The 27,690-nt window shown below is 37.7% G+C and overlaps 1 protein-coding gene across 5 annotated transcripts in view; it reads right to left on the bottom strand.

Annotated features, from left to right (window-relative positions):
- Nucleotides 1–27,690, bottom strand: part of PATJ (PATJ crumbs cell polarity complex component) — a 353,136-nt gene that overhangs the window by 89,687 nt on the left and 235,759 nt on the right. For all 5 annotated transcript variants that reach the window (XM_082616407.1, XM_082616410.1, XM_082616411.1 and 2 more), the window contains 3 exons: nucleotides 26,359–26,450; nucleotides 10,044–10,116; nucleotides 500–580 (listed from right to left, as the gene is read on the bottom strand). In XM_082616407.1, coding sequence (XP_082472533.1) covers nucleotides 500–580; nucleotides 10,044–10,116; nucleotides 26,359–26,450 — 246 coding nt within the window. The remainder of the gene's footprint in view (nucleotides 1–499; nucleotides 581–10,043; nucleotides 10,117–26,358; nucleotides 26,451–27,690) is intronic.

Below are 27,690 nucleotides of genomic sequence, written 5' to 3'. Positions count from 1 at the left end.
GAAAAATATCGCCACCTACAGCTATGAGGGTCAGAAAATGAACGTAGAACACAGGATAGCACGTGGTACCCAGTAAAAGTTCCATAAATATTAAATAACAAGATATGAAATGTCAGGACACATAAGGAGGAACAGTTCTCTAAAACTGCCTCTCTCCTAATGCTCTAGCCCCTGGGTAAGTTTAAGTATCTTTTATTATGAACACAGGAATACATTTAACATCTCTTTTTGTGCCTCTAGAACTAATTCAGCACCACCCTAGCCTTAAAGAAACCCAATATTAAACAAGATTTAAAAGAGATTGCTTCTTTAGTCCCAGACAGCACAATTCAAATATGAAGAAAGTAGGAGAATACACTGTTCTTTGGGTCATTTGCTATATGGAATAGCTTCCCCTGTCTCAGAGATCAAGATTCCTAGAGAAGCAAACACAACTGATCCAAAATATATACAGTTCATCCCTAAAAAGAACATTGGATGAAACACCCAGTATTCTCACCAGTTTGGAGCTTTCACTTTTAGGCAATTGTTTAATACAAGCTTCAAGACTGCTGTCTTCCTCACTGGTGCCACTCTGATCCTATGAGACATTAAAAAGAAAATGGCAAAGATGTCATTCTTCACTCGCACTGACTTGAACTGTAGTACAGATACTCAATCATAGTTGCTTGTTTTATTGTTGTAGTGGATATTGTTTCTTCTTTTTTTCCTTTCCAGTAGGTCTTTTTTTTTTTTCCCCAAGGTATCTACAATATCCTGTTGCTCAGAGATACACCTTAGAGAAAGCTGATCCCTACTCTCTGCCCCAAGAGAAGGCCTGATTGCCTTAAGGCTAATCTTATTCTTTTTGCCAATGATTTTGTCAGGAATGGGTATGTGATCCAGTTCTGGTCAATGAGACACCAAGAGAGGTTTGCTGGAGACTTCTGGAAAGGTCCTTTGTAGATCTTAAAAGAACCACAAGAAGTCCCCATACCTCCCAAGTTAACAAGAGAGCATGAAGTGCAAATAGCCATGGGCAGCCATCCCACAACCAGAAGGAAAGCAGCCTGTGAATGACAGAGCAAAGGCAGAGATGGAAGAACTGGTTCTCTGATGACAAAATGGGGCCACTGGACCAACCAAATGGGGCCACTGAAGCCCAGCCTTATTCTTAGCAATCTTCTAAGGAGAGCTAATCTACTTACTTATTTTTTCAGTCAGTCTGAGTTAGCTGTTCTGTTCCCTCCAGCCAAAACTTTCTCAGACATTTGTTTATCTTCTGCACAAGGTTAAACTGTTTGATAGAAGACTATGTTTATCTTGTTTATTTGTGAAACTCAGGTACCTAGCACCCTGCCTGGCACGTGGAAAACACTTGATAAATACTGGCTGAACCAATAAATGCAGTACTTGCTTTCTTGATGACTTTTTCCTGCGGATTCCTAAAAATATTTATTTAATGTAAATGAGACATCTGGTAATAATAAGCCACATTAAAATTCCAAAACACATTAGGCATCTCCTCAATTGAATTATGATATATTACATATTATAGTTACTTTCTTTGCTTTCTAAGGACACATAGAGGAGAATAAGGATAATAAATGGAGTATTTGCATTGTATTTGTATGGATTTTTATTTTAAAACACCACCATCTGGGATTAGTACAAATTCAGGTGGGGTTGTTAGTAGAGAAATGGTTTTGATTTTGAGACATTCAATCTGGTAATTTAAGAAGTGCACATTAAAACAAAGATACAGCATTTTTTCATCTACCAAATGGACAAGAGAATAGAAAGAGAACATTCAGTATTAATAACGTTGTAGGGAAACCAGAAATTTTACACACCATTGAAAAATGTAAATTAGCACAATCTTTTCAGAAAAAAGCCCCATACATCATGTAGATATAAATGCAGGGAAGATATCTGCAAGCACATAGAACAAACTTTTTAAGTTGCATACTTCTGGAGAGTAGGACAGGGATTAGGAAATTTTTGCATTAGTTATTTCTACACTGTTCAATTATAGAAGAATTAGTGTGTATTACTGCATGTTAAAAACAATAAAGGAGAGCCATGAGAAATATCTAAAAGGAAAAAAATCCAAGAAAGTAAGTAGCACGGGCTTTAGAATTGGTCAGATCTGAACTCAAATCTCAACTTTGACATTAGAATTAGAATTATGAGATTTTCTGCAAATTACTTTCTAAATCTGAGTACAGTTGACCCTAATGTGAGGATTAGGGACACAGATCCTCCCCACAGTTGACAATCTGCGTATAATTTATAGTTGGCCCTCTGTATCTGTGGTCCCTTGGCATCCAACCGCAGATTGGGTAGTACTGTAGTATTTACTATTGAAAGAAATATGCATATAGGTGGATCCATACAGTTTAAACCACGTTTTACAAGGGTCAACTTGTGCTTGTTTTTAAAGTACAGATAAAAATATCAAATTAAAAATACTACCCCATCAGGTTGCCTTGAAGATTAATGCACTAACATGTAAAATGTCTATCAGCACAACACTAGGTACAGTTAATTTTGTTTCTAGCTTTTTGTTGAGACAGGTTCTTTGTCCATGACCTGTTTCATGTAGTCACCATAAAAAGGCTAAATAAGTGTGTACCACTGCGATCCCAATTCAAGGATGATAAAAATGATACATTTAAAATAACCTGTTAAAGAACTCCTAGTCAGTAAGAGGTGGATCCAGGATTCACAGCTAGGTAAGAGTACCATCAAAGGCCATGCTCTTGGTAACTATGCTCCAGGCCCTAAGTAAATGATTCTCTTGTTTCTCTCTTATTCTTTCTTTTCAGTACTCAGTGTTGGTAACTAATCTTATGGAAGACAGGATTCATAATCTTAAAAAAAAAAATCACTGTCATTAGACCATGGTTTTAACAAAAAGCATTTTAGCATTTGTTAACCAGAAAATTTCAGTAGATACATCCTCCTCTCCATGAATTTTGGGTAATCAAGAAATTACCATATAATATAAACATGCCGAAGTTAAAAAACAAAGCTTGAAAATATATAGATTTTCAGTGTTTTAGACAGTGGGTAAGTTCTAGAGACAGAAAAATTCTGAACAAATTATACTTTTAAAAATCAGTATATAATAGATGAAAAACCTTTAATGCCTTGATTACTTAGTGTGTCTAGTTCTGTAAGCTGTGGGAAGCCCTGAAGAGGCCCTGGGGAGGCTACGCTATCTAACTGGAGGATATAATGGAAACAATGCTTGTAACTGTAGCATTGGATTATAAAACAAATCCACAGGTGGCTTCTCTAGTAACACTGCAAATGGCCAACTCCTCTGTCCCAGATGAGAGGAGATTTTTCACCAGGATGGTGGTTAGCTGATGCCATTCATCTAATTAAATATATGTCTCCTTGGGGAAAGGAAAGTGATGTTTAAAAAATCAGAGAAGTCTTTACAGTTCTCAGCAAAGTGAGTAAAAGAGATGAGATCTTCTTGGTCTTTATAAAATGAATACAAAAGAGGGAAAGAAAAGAGCTGTTTGATGCTTTAACTTAGAAAATTTAAGAAAACATGGGGAAGGCAGTCTAGGTTGCACATGACCTACATATCCTTTAAGATTTGAATAAAAACAAAAAAAGAGTACCCTTTACATCTACATCCACAGAATTTATCATATGAAGCCATGTCTCAAATGCCCCTTACTCCATAAGTCCTTTCCTTCTTCTTAGCTGGAAGATGTCTCTTCTTCCTCTAAGCTTACCTAACAGTTTACCTGAACTCCTTATGTCACATACATCATCTCATTTGTATCCTAATTATGTATGTACAGAATTGATCTCCCTGATGAAATGGAAAGATGTTTGACACTGACATCTGAGCCTCATTCATCTCCTTGGTCTGATTCATTTTTATATTCACCCTAGGTCTGTCTCATTTCAAAGTTGATGCTCTTTTTAACTGTACGTTGAGACCCTTCTAAAGCATTTCTTCTGTTTTTAGTTACTTGTTTAGTCTGAGATAGCTCCATAAGGAGGGTTTAAAGTCAAAATCTAGATGGAGAGAAGAGTCAGGTAAAAAGGAAGTTGGACTTGAAAGAGGTTAGCAATAAAGTATTTACTTTCCTAGGAGAGCCAAAGTTTATAAAAGAGTTTTCATGCTTAAATGAAGCACAGAACAAAAACAATGTGGGTTCTGTTCTGAGAACAGAATGGCTCATATATATAAAATACCCTGCTGACTAGAAGCTTAAAAAACAGGAATCAGTCAGATGGAAAGGGAAAAACAGGTCAGCAGGCATGATTTCCAAAGCACAATTGCATCATGGTGGTTTGAAGACCATCTGGCTGATGGACGGTGGCCCACTGACACCCAAGATGATTCAGCTAATCTGGATGGCTGGGTTCCCTTCCTCTGTTGCTGATCTTCAAACCACCTGTCCAAAGCTGCCAGCTCAGCCAAGGCTGCTCAAAGAGAATGACCTTTCCTCATGAAGACTGTGGTCAGTACATTCCACAGTGAATTATGCTTTACAGATGAATGAAAGGAAAAGGCATGGCTCATGATTGTACATTTAACACAGACTTTACCCCCTTCTCCTCCACAAAAGGACTGATAAGAAATGCTATTCAATCCCTACTGAGAAGTCTCTTCCAAACCCTCTGAAAGTTTTAAACTTCCTCTGCTGGGTTCCTCCAACATCTTCAACATAAAGTCATCATAAATTTTATTTTATTTTTGTACTACTTTATTTTTTTCATACCCAGTATTTGTCTATAGTTTTCTCCAACTAGGCAGTGAGAACACTGACAGTAGGAATTTATGTTTTACTTGAGAGTAGGCTATCAATAAAAGTTAAATTAGTTAAGGATGTTATTGTGGTTTGGAAAAATACTTCTGATCAGATAAACATTCCATAGTGTTGTTCCCTACCCTCTTTCCTCATTTAACATGACAAAAGAGTATATATAACTGTTTTCCTTTTAAGTTAAGATTTTACTAAGCAAAATTAGTAACAAAAAAACCCAGCAACTATACCTCTCTGACATAATTGAAAATTCTTTTTCAAAATAAAACTTATGTTGGTTTAAATTTGGTCATCCCCATATTTCATAAAACCAATACTCTCTTCAAAAAACCACAAAATGATTTATTAGTTTCATTGCCAGCCTAAGTTCACAAATATTTCTTTCTGCAAAGTCATGTTTACTTGATATGACAAATTAAATTTCTTTCTCCTACTCCCAATTATCAGCATATCTTCAAGGCTGTTCAGAATTCCAGAAAGGCAATGCACAATTAAAGATCAAATGGAAATTATGCTAATAGGAATCCCTGGGTAATCAACCTCTCCATTCTGTATGAGGCCTGCTCCATTTCACTTAGTATTCAAAAAAGCACAACTTCTGAAAAAAGAAAAAAATGAACGTTCTTACTTCTATAAAGGTATTCTAAAAGATTCAGCCTGCCTTGTCGAGTAATGGAATAAATATCTTGCCTCCCAAGTATACTTGAGCCCTCATACCTCTCAGGAGATACCATAGCAGTAACTTCCTAATTGGGTTTCCAACTTCAAGACATTTTTGACTTTGCTATTACACTAATCTATATGAAGTAGAGCCCTGATCAGACAATTTCATTATTCAGAATGCCTTCAACAGCTCCAAGTGCCTAATGCATGACATCCATACCTTCTGAGATTTAAATTCAAGACTCTCTCATTTGACCTCAATTTATTTTTCCAACCCCATCTTCTATTACTCTCTTTCACACACCCATTATATTCGTCTCCCCATTCCACACCCAGATTTTTCTTACTTCTGTGCTTTTGTTTGTGCTATTGCTACATGCTTATCTAACCATATTCATATTTTAAAATGCAATATATCCATCAGAAATAGCTGTTCTCCTACCAGGAAATACTATTCACCTTCTGTGAACTCCTCCTAAAGCTTTATCTCTTAGGACACCTTGTTTTAGTAACATACATGTCTTATTTCCCCTGTAAGACTACAAGCTCTTGAGGGTAAAGACTATGTGCAATTAATCTTTTTATGTTTTGCAAAGCAGGTATTTGGTAAATAATGGCAGAATGAACTGAATCAATAAGAAGTAAGTATGCAACATTAAAATGAAGCCTCAAGGATACAGCAGAAAAGCCATTCACTTATTCCACAAGTATTTATTAAGCAAGTACTATATGCTAAGCACTGAGGACTCAGTGGTCAGGAGGACAGTAAGCCTGGCCCTATAAAAGCATACAATTTAGTGTGGTGTTTACAGTCCTACATTATTAAAACATGGAGAGAATGAGGGAAGGAAAAGTGACAGAATCCTAGTTGATAACCCCACTTAGAAATGGGTCCCTCTTTTTCTATAAGGCCCAAGTGATATCACATAAAGGACAAAGGGCAATTTTCACTTTTTAAATGAAGCATGAGTATTATTTAACTATGAAGAGAGTAAAGATTATTAAAGGGAACAGTGTAGGATGAAGTTGGTCATAAGAATAGTATCTCACATTTTTAAGCACTTATATTTCAGGTGCTACGCTTATTAATCTGTATACATTATTTTATTCATTTTGAGTCATAGAAAACTTGGAGGAGGCTTCCAAAAAGCAATTCTCCATGGACTTCGTGGTTATGAATTAACAAAGAGGAAGTGGGAAGGCAACCCAAGTGGAAGAAACAATAGGAACAACAAAGGCATAAGGGGGAAAATCAAAAGATGTATGTGGAGCGCACAGCACGTTAATACACTGTAATGCTGAATAACACAGCTGCCTCTGGGCATATGCATATGCTACATAGCCGCTCTAGACCCCAGTCTCTTCTGTAAAGTGGAAATTAAAATACTGTCTCTCAGAGGTATGGATGTAAATAGGACTTAGGACAGTGCATCCAAGATAGTGGACACAGTAGATACTATATTCAATGATCCTTTTCTAAGTTGCTGTCCTGTGAGCAGGAAGGCAGCAGAAACCAGCTGGCTGGGTAAAAACTAGAGAAAATACACAGTTAATATCAGAAGTCATTCCTGACAGAAAGTAAACAAAAGAAACCAAACAGGACCCCAGAAATGGTCTTCTCAAACTAAATGTTGACACCAACACTACACCTTTACTCACTCTAAAACACAAAAGCCGGATCTCATAGCAGATTTACAATTCGACGACAGGCTAGTTTTCTTGCTCACTGTACTGAGAAAAAATATGGGCAATGAAAGAAAAATTCAGTTCCAAGTGGATGCTATTTTGATGGGAACATTCATAACTAACAGTACTATAGAAAAAATTATTCTACAATACTGACCCCCACCCATCCAAAACAGAAAGGATTTATGTGACATTCTATAAACGCAAAAGAATTAGGAATTTACTAACACTTATTGGGTAGCTACCATGTGCCTGGCACAAGATAGCTAGATCTAGATAGATAGATATAGATATCTTCTTCTCTCCCTCTCTCATTTAATCTTAAAAACCTTACAAAGTAGGAACTATTGTTATCTCCCTACAGGGGATAGAAGTTACTGTGACTATCCAAGTTCACATGTCTGGTGTATGGTTGTGCTAGGATTTGAACTGAAGTAGCACCCCTCTGGGGCCCCTCATTTCCACCACTGCTAACTGTCTACTCTAGTCTCAGTTAGAATGAAAATACCCAGTGCCAGCAAAGCTGTGGCTAAATGGCTATCAGTGGGGACTCAACATCACTATAATCTTTTCAGATAGTAACTAGTAAATACAGATTAAAATTTTGAACTTGTGTACTTTTTGCCTCAGCAATTGTACACTGGGGAAATCTATGCTATAGAAATAAAAGCACCAGTGCCAAATGACTGACATACACATGTGTGCAGGTGCGCACATCACACATGTATGTTTATTTTGGTAGTCTTTTTTTTTTTTTACGGTATGCGGGCCTCTCACTCTTGTGGCCTCTCCCGTTGCAGAGCACAGGCTCCGGATGCGCAGGCTCAGCGGTCATGGCTCATGGGCCCAGCCACTCCACGGCATGTGGGATCTTCCCGGACCGGGGCACGAACCCATGTCCCCTGCAACGGCAGGTGGACTCTCAACCACTGAGCCACCAGGGAAGCCCTATTTTGCTATTCTTTTACTGGCAAAAAATTGGAAAGTAATCTGAATGTCTGTCAATTGGAAAAAATATATAATACAGCACATTAAATATGACTATTAGATTAAGCAAAATAAAGCAGCTTTTCTCTTTTTAATGTATAGAATCTACTCCAGAAGAATGCATAATATGCACCTCAAACTTAACCAGTCTACAATGACCTCTTAATTTCTGCCTAAATGTAAATGGCACCACCATCTACCTAGTTGCTCAAGCCAAAAATCTAGGTCTATCCACAATTCTCTAGTTCCCTTCGGCTCCCACATTTAATCAAGTCTGATTCAACATCCAAAACATCAAGAATCATCAGCTCACTTTTCTTTGCTTCCAACCCCCAAAACCTCATCTAACCACAATCAGGTCTTGCCTGGGCTTCTGCCATCTAGTGTATTACTTTTACCTTCCTTTAGTCCATTCTCCACCTGGTAGACTATATATCAGGTCACCTCACTCCCCTGTTAAAAACCTTCCAGTGGCTTCTACCGCATACAGACTAAAACCTGAACTTCTTACTCTGACTCACAAAGCTCCTCTCTCCCTCCTACGTCACATTCCCTCCCTCTCCCTGGCATTTTATCCCACTACTCTCTGGGGCTCCCAATATGCGCCCCCAGCTTATTCTTGCTTGAGAGCTATTTTTGTCCTCTCTGCAGAGAAAGCTCTTCCCCCTTATTTTTGCCTGTCTGGCTCCTTCTTATCATTTTGATCTTGTTTAAATTTCACCTTGTCCAAGAGGCTTTCCCTATAACCAATCAAAGTAGTCACAAGCCACATTACCTATTTTAATTATCTGTAAGACACTGAACACTATTGATAATTCTCTTAGTTTATTTATGCATTTGCTAGTTAATTTCCTCATTAGAAGGTAAGCTGAACCATGTCAGGGAGACTTATCTGTTTTATTCATGCCTATATCTTTTTTTTTTTTTTTTTTTTTGTGGTATGCGGGTCTCTCACTGTTGTGGCCTCTCTCTCATTGCGGAGCACAGGCTCCGGACGCGCAGGCTCAGCGGCCATGGCTCACGGGCCCAGCCGCTCCGCGGCATGTGGGATCTTCCTGGAGCGGGGCACGAACCCGTGTCCCCTGCATTGGCAGGCGGACTCTCAACCACTGCGCCACCAGGGAAGCCCATGCCTATATCTTTAAATACCCAAAATAGTACCTGGCGCGTAATATGCATTCATCGAATACTTGTTGAATGGAAAGAATACGTATCATATGATCAAATATTTACTAAAAGAGACGCTATTCAAATAGTTTATTTTTGTTATAGAAGCAAAGGAAAAAGTATAGAAAGATACTAAACAATACAACTTAACTTCCTTGAGGAGGAAGGGAAGGGAAAATAAAATTTTCTAATAACTGCATTGTTTGATTAGTTATAATAAATGTGTATTTTAGGGAATTTAAAATAATTTAATAAGTAAAAAATGAGAAGAGAATGTAACGTTCCTCAGCTGGGAATCACGCAGCTGATTATTTATATAGCCAGGTACCTACCTATCTATCTATCCATCCATCTCTAGAAACATATTACTATGTTAGCAATCTTGTTGTACTAGTAATTTCTTCATCAATAGATGAAAATATTTAAAGACACCAGCAATCATAGTATTAAAGTGTTTTTAAACCATAAAGAAAGGTACGATTCGGTCATTAAAAAAGAGAATTTTCTAATAAATTCTGAAATGCCTAGTTAGGACAAATTGCATATCTAGAATGAACCTTAAGGAAATTTGAGGAAGGCAGTACCCATATGGTTAAGTTCTAATGTGTTTGTTTAACACTGTTATATTACTTTATAATCAGTGTTTCAAATACTTCCTATTTTAATTAGGGAAATACCCTAGCTAATAAATTCTGAGTTTGGAATACCAGATACTGAAAATCCATGTAATTCATTCACGAAGCTAATTAGGAGTCATCTTACCTCAGTAGAAGATGGGGAACTTGATGGTATTGGAAAGGGAATAACGGCCATCTGATTGACTGCATCTTCATTTCTGCGGATGTTCAAATAGGCAGAATCAGTACACAGTAAAAGGCAGAATCAGTACACAGTAAACGCTAAGTTCGTGGCTCAAATTAGAATCACTTCCTCAGTTCTCAGTTGAAAATGCACACACAGCACCACAGAATAAAAAAAATGTAAATATACACTGGTTTTGAGCATGCAGAGCCATTAGGTACAAAAACAGATGTATTACTCAAGGGATACTAAGATACAATTACTAGTGACAAAGAGTGATGATGCTAGAAGTTGGCCAACTTCTGCTTAGTACGTCAGGTGCTGCAGAGGATACTTTTGGAAAGGCATCAGCTCTTTCAACACCGAGGGGTATAAATTTTTCATATGGGGTGTGTAACCTCTAGGCCCCATTAATGTCTGGAGCATTTTGTTCTTTGAACTGGAAAGGTTCCCAGCCTCCTCACTTGGCTTCTAAATTTGTTCTGCCAGATGAAGGATGATGGGATGTATATGACAGTCCCCGCATGGGCGGACTGTGTGAGAAGGAGTGATAGATGGAGAGAACAGAGACCCAGACAGACAATGCTTTGTGAGTTAGGTTAATTCTACTCCTCCTCATCCTAATTGGAGCAGAGGAGGTGGGGGTTAAAACTTCATTACCAGGGGGACAGGCACAGAACAACTCCTAGAATACCAGTTCTGGTGATCTGGGCTATTTCCACTACGTTACTAGCAAATGGTAGGTAAGCAGTGGTTCTGTGGGAGACCTATCCTTTACTGTTCATTCATGACACACAACCAAAATAATTATCTCAAGATTTATGTGAAGTTTGACTTTAGGTTTCACAATATAAACCAAAGCAGCTTCTTACTGGTGTGCAAAGATTTAAGACTGTTCACAGATCTCTTGTCCGGTGTACATAGGATAGCCACTATCTGACTTAGGAGGGCACTCAAATCCATTTTATCCCATTTTATTTTTTATGTCTCACCAATTGGAAAAAGATCCATCAGTCGATGTCTTTCCTACTTTGAGGCTTTAATCATATCACTGCCTTTACCTGAAATGCCTTTCTTTTTAAAATTTATACCCCCACCCATCCTTCTCCTCCAGTGTGAGTTCAATAACCTCAACTACATGAATTATTCCCTTGAGTTCAAAGACTATATATTGATGTCTTCCAAATTCACAGTTAGCCTGGATCTTTTTCTGAGCCTAGGATCTGCATATCCAACTCCCACTTTACATCTCCACTAGATGTCTTAGATGTATCTCAAATAAAATAAAGCTCTTTAGAGCTTCCCTGGTGGCGCAGTGGTTGAGAGTCCGCCTGCCGATGCAGGGGACATGGGTTCGTGCCCCGGTCTGGGAAGATCCCACATGCCACGGAGCGGCTGGGCCCATGAGCCATGGCCGCTGAGCCTGCGCGTCCGGAGCCTGTGCTCAGCAACGGGAGAGGCCACAATAGTGAGAGGCCCGCGTACCACAAAAAAAAATAAATAAATAAAGCTCTTTATCTCGCTCAGTTCCCAGAGGGTTCCACAGTCAACTTCCTCTCCACCTTAGTAAATATCAACAATATTCACCCAGTTGTTTAACTAGGAACCTAAAAGTCATTCTTGAAACTTCTCACTGCTCAATTGTATATCTAATCCATCAAGAAGCCTTACTGATCCTATCTTCAAAACGTATCTTGCATCTTTGCACTTCTTTCCATCCTATCCTAGTACAAGTGATCATCATTTCTCACCTGAATTAATATATTTAAGAACATCCTATTTGGTCTCCCTACTTACACTCTTCATCCTCTGTTCAATCCATTCTTCACCCAGCAGTTATTATGGGTCTAAAACATAAATCTGATTATATTTCTTTCTCCTGCTTAAAATCCTCCTACGGCTCCTTATTGCACTTATGATAAAGTTCAAAATCGTTAGGGAGGCTATAAGGCCTTGAGCAATCTGGCCCCAGCTCCCACCTCTGGCCTTTTCTTGTTCTCCCTTCTCTTCCTCACTCTGATCCAACCCAGTTACACAGGCCTCCTCTCCATTTCTCAGCTGAGCCGAGCCCCATCCACCTCATGGCCTTCTCTCCTCTTCTGCTCTGCATGCTTCATGCCCAAATCTTTTGTCTGATTTTTTCCTATTTCTCCTTCATAGCTCACCATAAATGTCATTTCCTGAAACAAGCTTTCCAGGACCTCTACTATATGCTCACAGCACCTGTCAATGATCATAAATCTGTTTTCTTTCAAAATGTACCTAACTGATTTGTATGCACACCTGCTTCAAATCTGTCTTCCCTTCAAATGGTAAGCACTCCAAGGACAGAACTCATGTCCTTCCTATTCTCTATTACATCATCTAGGGCAAATACATTGCCTGGAAAATAGTCTGTACTTAACATAGTTATTTTTAAAAATGTAATGATCACTCACTTCATTAAGGAGACAGAGGCAGTTTCAGTTCTAGAACTACCATTAAACTAGCTGTGGGATTTGGGGGAAATCACTTCCAAGAGAATCTGTCTCCTGATCTCTTAAGTAATAAGTAGGTTGAACTGTAAGAATTCTAAGTTGATAAAAATTCTTGTGGAATAAGGCAGAGTATAAATAAAGAGATGAAGTCTAGGTACTCTTTCTTGCTCTAACCTTCTTAAATTCTTAGATTATCTAGCACACCAGCCAAACCAAAGCAAAGGGAGAAAAACTAAAATCACAAAGTGACACAGAGCATGAAGAATATGTCTGTTTCTTCTGACATTATTATAGATGCCTTGAGCATGCACTATTATGTTAAGAGATGGCTATTGTTTTTCAGGGAGTACAATCCATTCCTCAGCAGTTTGCTCATACACAGAAGTAATCAATTACCCATGGGTAAGTAACAGCATTTTCCCAGTGGTAATTCCCTTTCCCGTTCAATCTCCCCCATGGAATAACACAATAGAGCTCAGCTCTAGCTTAGAGCTGAAAGCCCATAGCACATATCTGCTCCAGATTCAGAGCCCATGGGGCAGAGTGTATTTGGCAGTAATTAAGCAGATGGCTTTTCATATCTCTTTCAAAGGTTACCAGCATTAAAAAACATAGCTACACATAAATTCTTATTGAGAAATTATGATTAACTGGACCAAGTTATCCCTTCATAATTTAACAATTTTCCCCAAATTAGTATGACTTTACTGGCCTTTAAAGTCCATATTAATTTTCAAAAAACATTAACAGTATAGAAAACCTCAATGGAGTGAAGAAAGCTGCTATAAAAAGTTACAGTTCATAATCTGTTATAATCCACTAGTGAGTGAGTGTTCACACACCTCGGCATTAAGCAAGTAGAGACCTGACAGGGCAGCAATTTTAAAGAGAAAGAAATGGGAAGAGGGAAACCAAAGGAGAGAAGATAATTACACTTCACACAAACAGTTAACCTGAAAGACTTCTGGGGACCCTCTGACCCCTCAGAGTCCATGATTCTCATAAGGAATGAAATCTGTTTGCTTCATAATTAACCTTTTCTTCCCAGTATAATCAACATAAGTTTCTTAGGTCCTGGTGCCCCACACAGTATACAGTCAGGAATTGTAATTGTTTGTTGGTGTTTTTGTAATTCTTTTTAACAGCTGTTGGGAGAGAGAGAGTGGAATTCTACCATGGATAAACGTGAGAAGGTTTCCAGGGTACCTTGGAACACTGTATAGGTATGTCCTTATCACTGGACTTGCCGTGCTCTATTAAGATTATTTGTGCTGCTCTTTCTCCCTCTCTAAACACAGAGATGGGATCTTATTTCTTTATATCCCCAGCTTGTAGCAGGATACTTCAGCGAGAGTAGGTGTACTATAAATGTCTGTTGAGTGAAAGGGGTCTTAACAAAGCAGGAAAAAGATAATGAAGTAGAACTATCAAGAGTGTGCCCTATGCTTTCCAAGCTACTTCACGAGTTAGAGACAACGTGCTGCCTGCAGTCAGCCAGCTATTGGTATTTACCACATTCATGGACATTTCTCAGAGTGTCTGCCCAGCTCACAGTGATTCCATGGATGGGCTATACTGTGTAACAACGACAGCTGGCCTCAACCTCAGTGGATGTAGGGGGCAGACGCCAGCCACATTTTGAGCCCATCAATTCTCTCTCCCAGGGACTCAAAATCTAGAACAGACTCATAGAGATCAAGAGTGTGGTATCTAGACAATACTAATGGAAATGCTCAAGGCTAAACAGGGGCTTCAGAACTTCCTTGTGCTGACGTCTCTGAAGTCGCCCTACTTCTTTCTCTTCAGAGTCTTAGCTATATGGCTTCTTCTTAAGAGTCCACAAGATAGCCCTGTATTCTTACAATACATTCTCCTTTTAATTAAAGCTGGCCAGAGTTTACTTCAATTGGTTGAAACTCAACAATATAGCTCTGAGTTCATTTTGAATATATTCATTTGTTTAACAAATATTTATACTATGAATACAAAAATGAATAAAACATGATTCCTGCCTTTGATGATATTAGCAATTAGTGAGGAACACAGCTAGGTAAACAGACAATTACAATAGTGGGACTTCTATCTAGGGACTGTCAATTTAGTTTTTCTCCAAAAGGATGCTAGAACACACCCAATTCAGTTTTTTGTTTGTAGAATATTTATATTTATGACAAAGACACATTCTGGATCCACATTTCAATTCAATCTTGTTATAAAAATATATTCATATTGGTAAAAATCATGCAAACCATGTGTTAGGCAGAATTCTAAGAAGACTCCCAAGATTCCTGCCTCCTGGTTTACAGGTTGTGAGTAGGATGAATTTCTCTTCCATGATTAGGTTAAATTATACAGCATAGCTGACCTTAAGATAAAGGCAGATTACCAGGTTGGGCAAGACCTAATCACATGGGCCCTTTAAATCTGGAGATTTCACTTCTTAGAGCTTCATTGTCCTGATCTCTGAAATTAGTAGGTTGACCTACATGAATTTTAAGGAATGCCTGGAGGTCAGAGATTAGAAGTACCATCTCTGGCTTGAGCATGAAAGGGGCCTCATGGTAAAGAATGTGAATGGCCTCTAAAAGCTAAGAAAAATCTCCATCTAAGAACCAACAAGGAAGTAGACTTTAACAAGAATGAGCTTGGAAGTAGATTTTTACCCAAGGCTCCAGACAAGCACTCAGCCTGGCCAACATCTTGATTTCTGCCTCATGATATCCTAAGCAGAGAGCCCAGCCCCTCTGTGCCAGACTTCTGACCTACAGAACTGTCAGCTAATACATGGGTGTTGTTCTAAGCCATTAAATGTGTGGTAGTTTGTTACACAGCAAGAGAAAAGTAATACCTAACAAAACTTTCTGATTTAGAAAACACGATCACCAGAAACATAACTTTTGAGTTCTTACTATGTACTGCTGTTTTGATGCTTTTTATGTGTTAACTCATGTAAACTTCATAACAATTCTACATAGTAGTTACAATTATTTTCTTCATTTTACACAGAGATTAAGCTACCTGACCAAAGTCACAAAACTAATAAATAGCAAGCTGAGATTAAAATCCAGCCATCTGGTTTCAAAACCTACTCTTTTAACTATTATATTACAGTGTTTTCCATTTCAATAGCCTGACCCAAAGCCACAAATATCTTCTGTCATATATGCAAGCTAATATCCCCAGATCCATCTTGGGGAAAAGTTCTACTAGGTCACAATTTACTCTTAAAGCTATTTCACAATTTTCCTCAGGGTAAAGATGCATGCAGGGCTCTAAGTTTGCTCACTCTGACTCGATCAACTTTTCATAATTAAGTTCGGAGTATCACAGCTACATTACTCATCCCTCAAATAAACATAACTATAAAATGCTTTAAAATACTCATTGTGCTTGATAGTGCAGGTAGGATGGTGAATAATATGATGGAGTGTAATTCACTCAGTACTCTTCTCTGACAGTGATTAGGGCGGTTCCTAAATCCTCTGGCTGGTAGTTTTCTTCATCTTTAAAGTTGAGCCAATTCTCGATTAACTAGGTTTCCTTTTCTGCCTTGGTGATCATGGAAACACAGGCTGAGATGGAACCTCTGTTGCCTGGGTACCTAACTGACCATAGTGAGCAGAGAGGCCCCCTTGCTGAGCCCCGGTAGACCTGTAAAATGAGAAAGAAAGAAACCCTGTGTCGTTTTAAGCGACTGAGATTTGGGCTGTTAATTAATGTGTGAAGCATTATTGAGTCTATCCTGACTCAAAGATATTCTAAACAAGTTTATTCTATAATAATTTTTTTCCCAAAAGTCATGCTTGTACCTTAATCAGAATAGCTAAAAACTGGAAACAACCCAAATGTCCACCTTCAGGAGAATGGATCAAAAAATTGTGGTATCTTCATAGATTGGAATATTCCTCAGTAATTAAAGGAACTATTGATATATACGATGACAAGGATAAATCTCAAAAAAATTATGTAAAATGAAAGAAACCAGACACAGAATGATAGATGTTGTTTGATTCTATTTACACGAAGCTCAAGAATAGTTAAAACTAATCTATGGTGACAGAAATCAGAAGTGTTGGCTCTGCGGGGAGGGACTGACTGGAAAGGAGCACCAGGAAACTTTCCGGGTGAATGAGTTTCTTACATTTTTGTTTTGGGTGATGGTACACAGGCGTATGTTTTGTATTATCAAAACTCAACAAACTGAAAACTTAAAATCTATTGCGTTGAGTATAAATCATACCCCAGTTTAAAAATGAATTCATAATTATATAATGTGTAAGACATCTATGTGCTCTTCTGGAAAGAAATCCAGACCTAGGTAAATGTACAGTTCCATCTGCAGTTCTACCAGTAAGATGTAAGCAAGATACTACACAACTTTACAAAAATCTTACTTCTTAATCTATAAAATTAGGATAATATCTTCTAACAGAATTGAGAGATAACATAAATGTCATAAACACTAAAGCATAGGAACAATAGTTAACATTTAATGTTTTATGATGTTCAGTCTCAGATGCTTACATTTTCAGGTGCTAAGTTCTCAGTTACTCTTGATTCATTCACCCATCAACTCTTATACCCAAAGAGAGCATCCAGTCTAAAGGTTTCATTTTAACGATTTCATTCTTTTTCCTTTCTTCTAGTCCAATGTCCCCATCCTAATTCATGCACTTTTCACATCGTCTATACTGTGACAACAGCTTTCTCTGTGTCTCAGTCAATCCAAATCACTCCCCTCTCAACTGTGAAAACCCCTCTCTGCAACCAAGCCTGCAAATGCACTCTGAATAACCCAACATCATAGAGCTCCCTCTATTGGTGTTAGTTTTGCCTGATGTATAGTTATTTATCTGCATGTCTTATAAGTTCTTGAATAACTTCTTACTTAACTCCGTGGTCTTATATAGTATCTGAGATACAGTAGGTACTCAATAAATACTTGAATTAAATTTGTTCATGCAGTTTAGACTTAATTTTTTCCTATGTAAATCTACCCAGGTAGCATTAACTAGCTCTTGCTGTACCCACTGTCACAACAGTAATCTCTCTCTCTTCTGAATTTCTAAACTACTAACATGGCTTTTCTCAGCAACTTCTTTCTATTCTTCTAAGAATACTTCACTGCATTCTTAGAAGCACATACATGTCACATACAGGGATTTGTTGATAAAATCCTTTATGTTTATCCCTTACCCATCAAAGTTATAACCATAATTAAGTCGTAGTAAGAGATTTCAATAACATGTTATTTAAAGCATCAATCCAATAATCATTGACTAATTCCTTAGGATTAAATATGAGATTCTCCCTCTAATGTAAACTCTAAAAGAATGCTATAAATCGTGGTTAAAGGAAAGATTAGTGAGATATGAGGAGAACATACTTATCTTCAGGAAAGCACACTGAGCCCATGACAACAGTTTCTGAATGAGAAAAAGAAAAGACATCTGATGTAATGGGCTGTGTGTGTGTGTGTGTGTGTGTGTGTATTTGTAAAATTCCATAACTTTTCATTTATCAGGGTCTGAGATATCTCCAAGGAGCATTTCTCCTTCTTTTAAAAGTGAAAGTGTGTTGCATCTTAAAATTTATATGGAATAGCCAAAACAATCTTGAAAAAGAAGAACAAAGTTGGAGGTCTCACCCTTCCTGATTTCACAATGTACAATGCTATAGCAATCAAACAATGTTGTACTAGCTTAAAAACAGATATATAGACCAATGGAATAGAATAGAAAACCCTGAAATAAACCCTCAGTGTAGGGTCAAATGATTTCAACAAGGGTGCCAAGACCATTCAATGGGGGAAAGGATGATCTTTTCAACAAATTGTACAGGGAAACCTGGATATCCACATGCAAAAGAATGAAGTTGGATCCTTCCACTATACCATATACAAAAATTAACTCAAAATAGGTCAAAGACCTAAACATAAGAGCTAAAACTATAAAACTGTTACAAGAAAACATAAGGAATAAACTTCATGACATTGGATTTGGCAATGATATCTTGGATTTGACACCAAAAGCCCAAGCAACAACAAATAGATAAATTGGACTATATTAAAATGAAAAACTTCTGTGGATCAAAGGACACAATCAACAGAGTGAAAAGGCAACCTATGGAATGGGAGAAAACTTTTGCAAATCGTATATCTGATAATGAGTTAATATCCAGAATACATAAAGAATTCCTGCCACTCAACAACAAAACAAACAACCCGATTAAAAAACAGGAAAAAGACTTGAAAAGACAACTCTCCAAAGAAGTTATACAAATGGCCAATAAACACATCAAAAAATGCTCAACATCCTAATCATCAGAGAAATGCACATCAAAACCACAATGAGATACCACCTCATACCCAATAGGATAACTACTATCAAAAAAATGGAAAACAGTAAGAGTTGGTGAGGTTGTAGAGAAACTGGAACCCTTGTCCACTGTTGGTAGGAATGTAATAATGGTGCAGCTGCTATGGAAACTATAGTGGTTCTTCAAAAAACTGAAAATAGAACTGCCATATAATTCAGCAATTCCACGTCCGGATATATATGGAAAAGAATTGAGAGTCTCAAACAGACATTCATACACTCATGTTCATACTAGCATTATTCACAATAGTCCAAAGGTAGAAGCAACCCAAGTGTTGCTCAACAGATGAATGGATAAACATACAAGGGAATATCGTTCAGTTTTAAAAAGGAAGGCAATTCTGACACATGCTACAACATGGATGAACCTTGAAAACATTATGGTAAGTGAAATAAGCCAGTAACAAAAGGACAAATACTGTATGAGTCCACTTTTATGAGATACCGAGTGTAGTTAAATTCAGAGAGAGAAAGTAGAAAGATAGTTGCCAGGAGCTTGGGGGTGGGGGAGGGGAGGACAGAATGGGGTATTATTTGTCAATGGGTATAGAGTTGCAGTTCTGCAAGATGTAAAAAGTTTTGGAGATAGGTGGTGGTGATGGCTGTACAACAATGAGAATATACTTAATTCTACTTTAACTGTACACTTAAAAATGGTTAATAAGGTAGATTTTATGTTATGCATATTTTACCACAATTAAAAAAAATTAACTAAGACCCAAAAAAGTACAAGTGTGATGAGAATACATTTGAATTATTTAGAATATCACTTAAAACCATTTTGTCTTCAGGATTGCTCTGGTCTTACCACTTGGAAATTCACTTTCACTAAACCCATACATCTTATTTTATGTCCACAAAACAGCATTATATCAAAAGTAGAAGTTATGTGCCTGAATTCAACCAGGAGTACTGAGTACATTCATTTAATTTTTTGCAACCTGTTCTAAAATGATTATAACTACAATCTAGTGGCTAGCACATTGTTTAGGTGTACACATACAAAAAGCTGAATAAATGAACACATGAACACAACTAAACAGGCCTAGATAATTTTTTCTGACTGTATTATCAATAAATATAGTGATGTGAGACACCTGAAAATAAACTCTACATTTGCTATATTAATTGGAACATGACATTGAATTAACATTCAGCCAGGAAAGCTCCATGTAAATGAACCAGAAGTAACATATCAAACAAAGCAAATCATTATATCTCAGTGGGAGCAAAACTCCTTTCTGAAAAGATTCCAGGAGGTATTTCTAACTATATGAATACACTAAATAGTTTCCAATTTCCAACTGGAAGAAACCACCAAAATAGCTAAATATGCTGAATCTGAAATAAATGTCTAGTGAGTGGAACTATGAACTCCATTTATGGCATTCCTAACAATGTCAATCACTAATTGAGGGCTGCTGGGAGTAACTCAGCATCTAGACCCACATTTTACAAAGGTGGCCCCAGGTAAGTTCTAAATAATGGTTGCCATTTGTACAGAGGAAAAGTTGACTCATAAAATATTTGGCAGTGAAGGTTGGCAGGAGAGTTAATATGGGGAGCTTTAGGACTGGATGGGATAAACGACAGCCTACCAAGTTTCTCACAGAGACCCTTTCTAAAGATAGTACAGTAGATATCCACAGCCATTCTCCTCTTTATTCCGGCTGGCAAAGCACGAATGTTGTTCAGGTATCCAGCCCTCAGCCGAAGGCCATGTGCTAGGAAAGGTGACTCTTCCTGCAGGTATAAATCTGGGAAAAATCTTGCCTGATTTCTCTGAAATCATCGTGTTATCTCATTACAAGAGCCAATGGCAATGGAAACCTGTCATACTGGAGATCCTCAGTAGAGACTTGTTCAGAGGTCTTGTGCTCTGCTAAAGAAGTTTGAAAGATAAAACCTTCTTAGGATCAAGGCTAAGAGCCTACATGTGACAAGCATATGTGCAGAGAGAACTCACTCTGGTTGCTCATGATTTGTTCAGAGAGCTCTACTTTTAGCATCCTTCCCATTCACTAGGATTCTTTGGCAGCAAGCAACAGAAATGAACTTAGGCCACCTTAAGCAAAAGGTAATTTATTAGAGGGATATTGGAATCTTACAAAACATAGGCAGGCTATATGATCAGACTTGGAACAGACCAGGAACTAAGAGACTTCCAGAGGACAAGGAAGCAGGATGCAGAATCATGTCATAGCAGGAGCCTCTGATCAAGGCCCTGTGGCTCCATGAATAAACACCATACATATAAAGTCACTCACATTACTTGCTTCCTGTTCTAAGCCTAAGGTATCATACTGCCCAAACTTAGGTTGCATGACTGCCCACTGGCCACACCTTAGCAGTAAAAGAGAGATCTGTCTATTTCAGCTTCTACAGAGGGAGACAGGTATCTAGATTTACTGTTTTTACTGTTCCATCATATTATATACATTGTGTGCGTGTGTGTGTGTGTTTGGGGGAGAGGAGTCTATCAAAGAAAACAGGCATTCTACAGGGAAAAGTGTAAAAATACTGCAAAAAAAAAAAAGGAAAAGAAAAAAAAAATCCCATCATCCCTGTGACTATCACAACTAGTTGTTTCTGAGTGCCAAAAGAAGTGAAACAAATATAGTCATGATTCCCACAAGCTGGTATTAAGAAATAGGAGCAGGTGGTGGCGCAGTGGTTGAGAGTCCGCCTGCCGATGCAGGGGACGCGGGTTCGTGCCCCGGTCCGGGAAGATCCCACGTGCCGCGGAGCGGCTGGGCCCGTGAGCCATGGCCGCTGAGCCTGCGCATCCGGAGCCTGTGCTCCGCAGCGGGAAAGGCCACAACGGTGAAAGGCCCGCGTACCACAAAAAACAAACAAACAAACAAAACAGGCATTCAATTTGTTTATTCAGATTGACTTACTCTGACATTCACATTAATTTCAAATCAACATCATCTTTTAGGGACATGGCTAGAGGATAACAGGCCACACCATATTTTTAATTACAAAAACAAGACATATTCAATGGGTACAGTAAGGTGGATCCCATGGCGAGTCCACTTCCACTTGTTAGGGCTTGACAGCTAGCACTAAATCTTTCCAAGGGTTTCAGTTTCATTTGGCCTCCTTTAGACCCAGCAGTTTTTAGCAGTACACATTTTCCACATGTAATTAAGTAATGGAGAGTGAGTTGTTATACATGACATTTAATTTTCGATAGTGGGGGAAGGTATGACAAGAGCTGCAGGCGAGATCATTAATCTTCTTGGATCCCTGCACTGCCAAATACAGCAATTCATTCTTGATCATATTAATACAGTGTTCCTCCTGTACTGAAATTGGAGTGCTTGTGTAGAGGGGATCATGTGGAATAGGAAAATTCACAGAATTGAATGTGTGGTACACAGTAAGCCCCCAGATTGTAATATACATCTAGATGATCTAGAGTAGAATAATTTAGTATACCAGAGTCTATATGTGCCATTGGGCACAATTACATGATTACAGGATTGTCCAAAATCTAGCAATGTAGGGAGAAAAGGGCAAAAAGTGATTATGTAAGTCATATATACACAGCAGCAACTTGCTAATTTTCCTTGATGACTCACAGACCCCTTTTGTGCATTATAGATCAATTAGTATATGAATAAAGACAAGTGTTAAAAGAATATAAGGACATGATCACACAAGTGTACATCACTACAGACTAAAGACCCTAGTTAACTAAAATGTTGCCTGCAGCATATTTTAACAGCTTTCTGTGAGTACTACTAATCATTCTCCCAAACCTGTGGCCAGTTCGCATTTTTATCTCGATTGTCAATAAATTTGGAAAAGAGTTGCTCAGGTATAAAAGCCAAAATTTTCCGTATAATGGAAACGCACAGGAAATCAATAATTTCAACCAAGGAAGGAAATATTGCCAAATAGAAGCACTAATCAAAGACATACAATTTATAAAAATCAGTTTTTAAAGTAACATTATATCACACAAAGCAGTTATGCCGTTATAAAGAAAAGTATAATTGTGTCTGTTCTACTGAGATGATTTAAGTGCTAACTTCCTGAAACTTGGTAACAAATCAATATTTAATTGTTTCAGGATTTGGTTCCAAAATAGGCAAAATTAGAGTTCTTGTAACAATAGCCTGAAAGAGGTAATTTATAGGCAGAGGCTGAAAGATGTATATAAATGAGTAATGAACTAGACAATCAGCCTGAAGAAGCGAGGATGATGTGTTGGATAGCACCTAAAATGCACAGGTTACTACACATGAATAGGACACCAATCTACCATGATACCCTTATTGGTGATGTAAAGAGCTGAAAAGCAATAAAATATTTTCTTTTTTGATTTCCTTAAGTGCTTTAAATTCCAACCCTACTTGATATTACATACCTCAGTAAAATCTATTATAATACATTTTATTGACATGGGGATTAATTGATGTTAATTAGATTTCTCTTTATACAGTCCTCAATTAAAGAGCGTTCTACTCCTTGTTGGAGTATCAGGTCATCATTAAAAAAAGAACACCATGGAGAAGTAACAGAAGCAGAAGCAGCAGCAGCCCAACAACAGCAGACAGGGAAATAAAAGACATTTTAGGCAGGCTGTGTCCTTGTCTCTTATTCTAACATTTACCAGAAATGGTTGTATATAATGTCCGTACCTATCTCTTCCAGTGCTTAATCATTATGATGTTAATTAAAGCATTCTAAAACTGTGAATGCGCTTCACTCAAAAAATAGTCAAGATTCTGGAATTAGACAAAGTATATATGAGAAGTCAAATGACTTTAGGTAAGAGTTCTTAGTCAAATGACTAGCTCCTTCCCTATGGAAACTGAAGCATTAATTAATTAATAAAATGCTGGCACACAAATTATTAGACACATATCTATTGAATAAAACAAAAGGTTGTAAGCAGTGTGTACATCTCTCTCGATACAATTCAAGCTCATTTCCCTTTAGATAGTCTAAAAGTGGATATGACTAGATTGTTCAGAATCAAGCCCACATCATTTTTCCCCCTATAAAAGAAGATATAGAAAATCTTCCTAAGTTAGATTATTTGAGAAAGTAGTAGGGAGAGGGACTAAAGTATGAGGAATTTTGTAAAATATGAGTTATATGTCTATATGCATTTTTGAATCCACAAAATAAGTCAAACTAACTTACTATGATTGTTGCCTTTGGAGAATAAATAATCTGGACTGCTCAGTAGGAGCTGAAAGGAAATTTATTCAATAAAGCTTTCTGAATGCCCACTATGTGCTAGGCACTATAATTTAATGACCATGTAAGAAAGGTTCATAATTAGATGACAATTTTTTTTTTTTTTTTTTTTTTTTTTTTTTGCGGTACGCGGGCCTCCCACCGCTGTGACCTGTCCTGTTGCAGAGCACAGGCTCCGGACTCACGGGCTCAGCAGCCATGGCTCATGGGCCCAGCCGCTCCGCGGCATGTGGGATCTTCCTGGACCGGGGCACGAACCCGTGTCCCCTGCATCGGCAGGCGGACTCTCACCCACTGCGCCACCAGGGAAGCCCAGATGACATATTTTGAATGTAGTTTGATCCTTCTAAATTGCTTAAAATCACTTCCAGTAAATAAGTATTCAGCAGCATCCTCAATCATGCTTACACCATTAATTTCCTGAACAATTTTTTTTCTTGATTCTGATCCCTTCTGAACAATCAAAATTGAAACCACCAGACACTAAATTAATGGGAGTATATTACTATTATTAAAATTCTACTCAGCTTTCTCTTCTGTACTCTAAATAATTTCTGTTCTTTTAACCTTTCTTTCTTGAAGGAGGGGGGTTCTATTTCCCAACTACTTAATTGCATTAAATGATTTCCTTTGGATCCTACTCAATTTTCTTTTGCTCTCTTTAAAATGGGATGACCCAGCATGAGTAATAAAGGCCCCACAAATGCTGAAGACGTAACAGTAATGTTAATCATTAATAATGTCCCTTGCAGCAGTCACCACCATGTGCCGAGCACTGATGTGCAGACTCTACTGAGTGCTATGTAACGTCTTCTCACGTGATCCTCACACAGCTTTACACAAAGTTCTAAAGCCTAAATGGCTTCACCTCTTTACTTGTATGCACGTCTCTTGATGGACACCTTAAATTTTTGAGGGGCTGACCTTTCCTCAAGTCTGTTCATGTTTTCATCATCTAACTCTAATTTTGTAACCTCTGGCAACAGCAAGGGCCAAGAAACCCCAAAAAAGAGACTGGTGTCTGACAGAGGACTTCAAGGTGAGTAAGCCAGAGGTGGTCGTCTTAATAAATACATAAAGACAGATGAGAAGGAGGAAGGTTTCTCCCCCTAGAAACAAGAGTAAAAACCCCTGGAAATCCAGAAAGTGTTACTGAGCAAGAGAAAAGGGCATCAAAGTAGGACTTCTTCAGGAGCAAAGCAGCAACGCCTGTGAGGCTGAAGTGGTGGCATGGGAAGGAATATTTCAATCACCTACATTAGTGCCCATATCTGGGAATAAAACTCCCCCTTAATCCCAGCCATCTCCTGGGAGTGGACGGGTCTTACTAACAGGTAACTATAGAGAAGGGGGAGAATAACAATGATCATCACCATCATAAAGGACCAGCTAACATTTTTTTAAGCCTTTACTCCACGTTCGACACTATGGTAAGCATTTCTAATTTTTGAAACACCACAATGAGTGAGGTAAGTGCTTTATAGACCCCATTTTACAGATAATAACTGAGGCCCAAAGCAAAAAGAAACAGCGTGACAGTTAACATACAGGGTTAGTTACATCCCCTAAGAATAATTCAGACTCATCTGTCATTTCAGTCCAATAACAGGGAATCAGAGCTTCCTTCCACTGCTGATGATGGCCACCACCAATGAGGAGTCCCAATTCTGACTCATTTATGCCAAAAGGGCTCAGTCAGCTAGCAGATGAGGCGTGGGCAAATGTGGAGCCCCAAACGGACCACACGACTCCAGACAGCAGAGCTCACATCTCCTCCCCTCTGTATTTCTCACCAGCACTCTTAATATGAAGCTCCTAAAATTTTCCTGGGTTCTTTTTTTTCCTGTGTATTCTTTGATGAAGGCATTAATGAGTCAGCAAATGTACCAAATGATGGTGAGAGTAGGATGAGAAGCTAGAATATTCTATTATATTTATAAATAGGATAATCAGGAAGAATTTTTAAAAATGGAAATAAAAATACAAGCCTCAATTATCAGTTCTATCATGTGAAATGTAAATAACAAGAACACCTCACAATCGAAACAATCTATACTTTTCTTGAAGTGACAGTCACAAGAGGGAAATATATTTTTAGAATACAGTGATTTTGTTAAACAAACGAAAGATGAAATAGTCTTACACAAATTATAACATCTCAAGAGGAGATCTTAAGTTTTAGAAAACCAGATATATCTATCCTACCTGATGAAAACAAGCTTGACCTTTGACGGGGCAGTCTTAATAATGGCAGATGCATTTTGGTGACTTCTTCCATACAGGATCTGATTGTTTATCTGTGGGGGAAAAATCAAATGCACTTGTAAAATTGTAATATATATATATTTTGTATGAAAATATATATGTATATATACATGTATACAAGTATATGTGTATGTACTTGGAATTAAAAAATGAAGTTCATTCATTTTTAAGTAGGTAGATGTAGGACTCTTTAATGCTAAAAATCTTATTCTTCACAGCATAGATTCAAACACTTATTTTCAGCAGCTGCTAAAATCTCTTAAATTCTAATTTGAATGCAGTTAATAAAGAACATACAGTTTTTGACCCTTTTGCTAAACTTGACAGCAGCAGTTAAGCTAGATGCAAAAACCTTATGATAGATATTTCATTTCCTACAGCTTTTCCAGACTCCTAAAAAATGCAGAAAACAGACCAAACTGTGGTATTCATCAGAGCTCTGGAGTGTCCATTAAATATGATTCTGTAAACGTGTCAAGGTTACTACATAGCATAAATTTTGTTACTCCAGAGGACATAAATATTACATCCCCATTTTAAGTCAAACATTAGAGCAATTGTACTGAAACATTTTACTGTACCCAATCAATGAGGCATTCACTCTTATCCAAGATGTGGTGGGATTTTTAACTTGATTGAATTCACCTAAATATGATCTAAAAACATTTATATTCTAAATTTCTTCACTCCAGATTTTCCCACTGCTAAACTATGATGATAGCCATAATCAATCTTTTATTTTATTTTAGCCATTTGATAATAGCTCACACAGTTTTGGCTTTTTCTGTCTTGTCTCTTCAATAAGTAATGATCTATGTCATACTGTCCCTTTTTAACTGAGGCCTTGATAATTTCTATTATTTAAGGGATAGTATAGTACACTATATAAGGGATAGTAAAAAGGAATTTATGCTTTCTGCAATTAGCATCTAATTTGTCTGTCCTTGATGTCTCTGACTTTTGCATTTGAAGACATCTGGAAAAGGTATCATTTTTGTCATAACACCTATAATGAGAAAGTATTTGGAAATAAACACTTCAAAGGATGGAATGAAAATATAATATTTTTAACTGTCTAAAATGAAGCTCATCCATCACCTCAAAGTGATAAAGCTGGTACTCATATCAAAGGCTACTGCAAAGACTAAACTTGAACCACTGCTTCACTATGCCTCTCATTTTAACAGCTTTTGTTCTTCACCAAGATAATCAATCTCCCAGAAATCCACTGATCTCCACACTGTCATTTCTCTGCGTCTCAGTTTCTTCTTC

Source organism: Mesoplodon mirus, assembly GCF_964341445.2.
Source record: "Mesoplodon mirus genome assembly, chromosome: 3".
Taxonomy (NCBI): domain Eukaryota; kingdom Metazoa; phylum Chordata; class Mammalia; order Artiodactyla; family Ziphiidae; genus Mesoplodon; species Mesoplodon mirus.
Note: the sequence above shows the minus strand (reverse complement) of the source record. Positions and strands in the feature narration are given on the sequence as shown.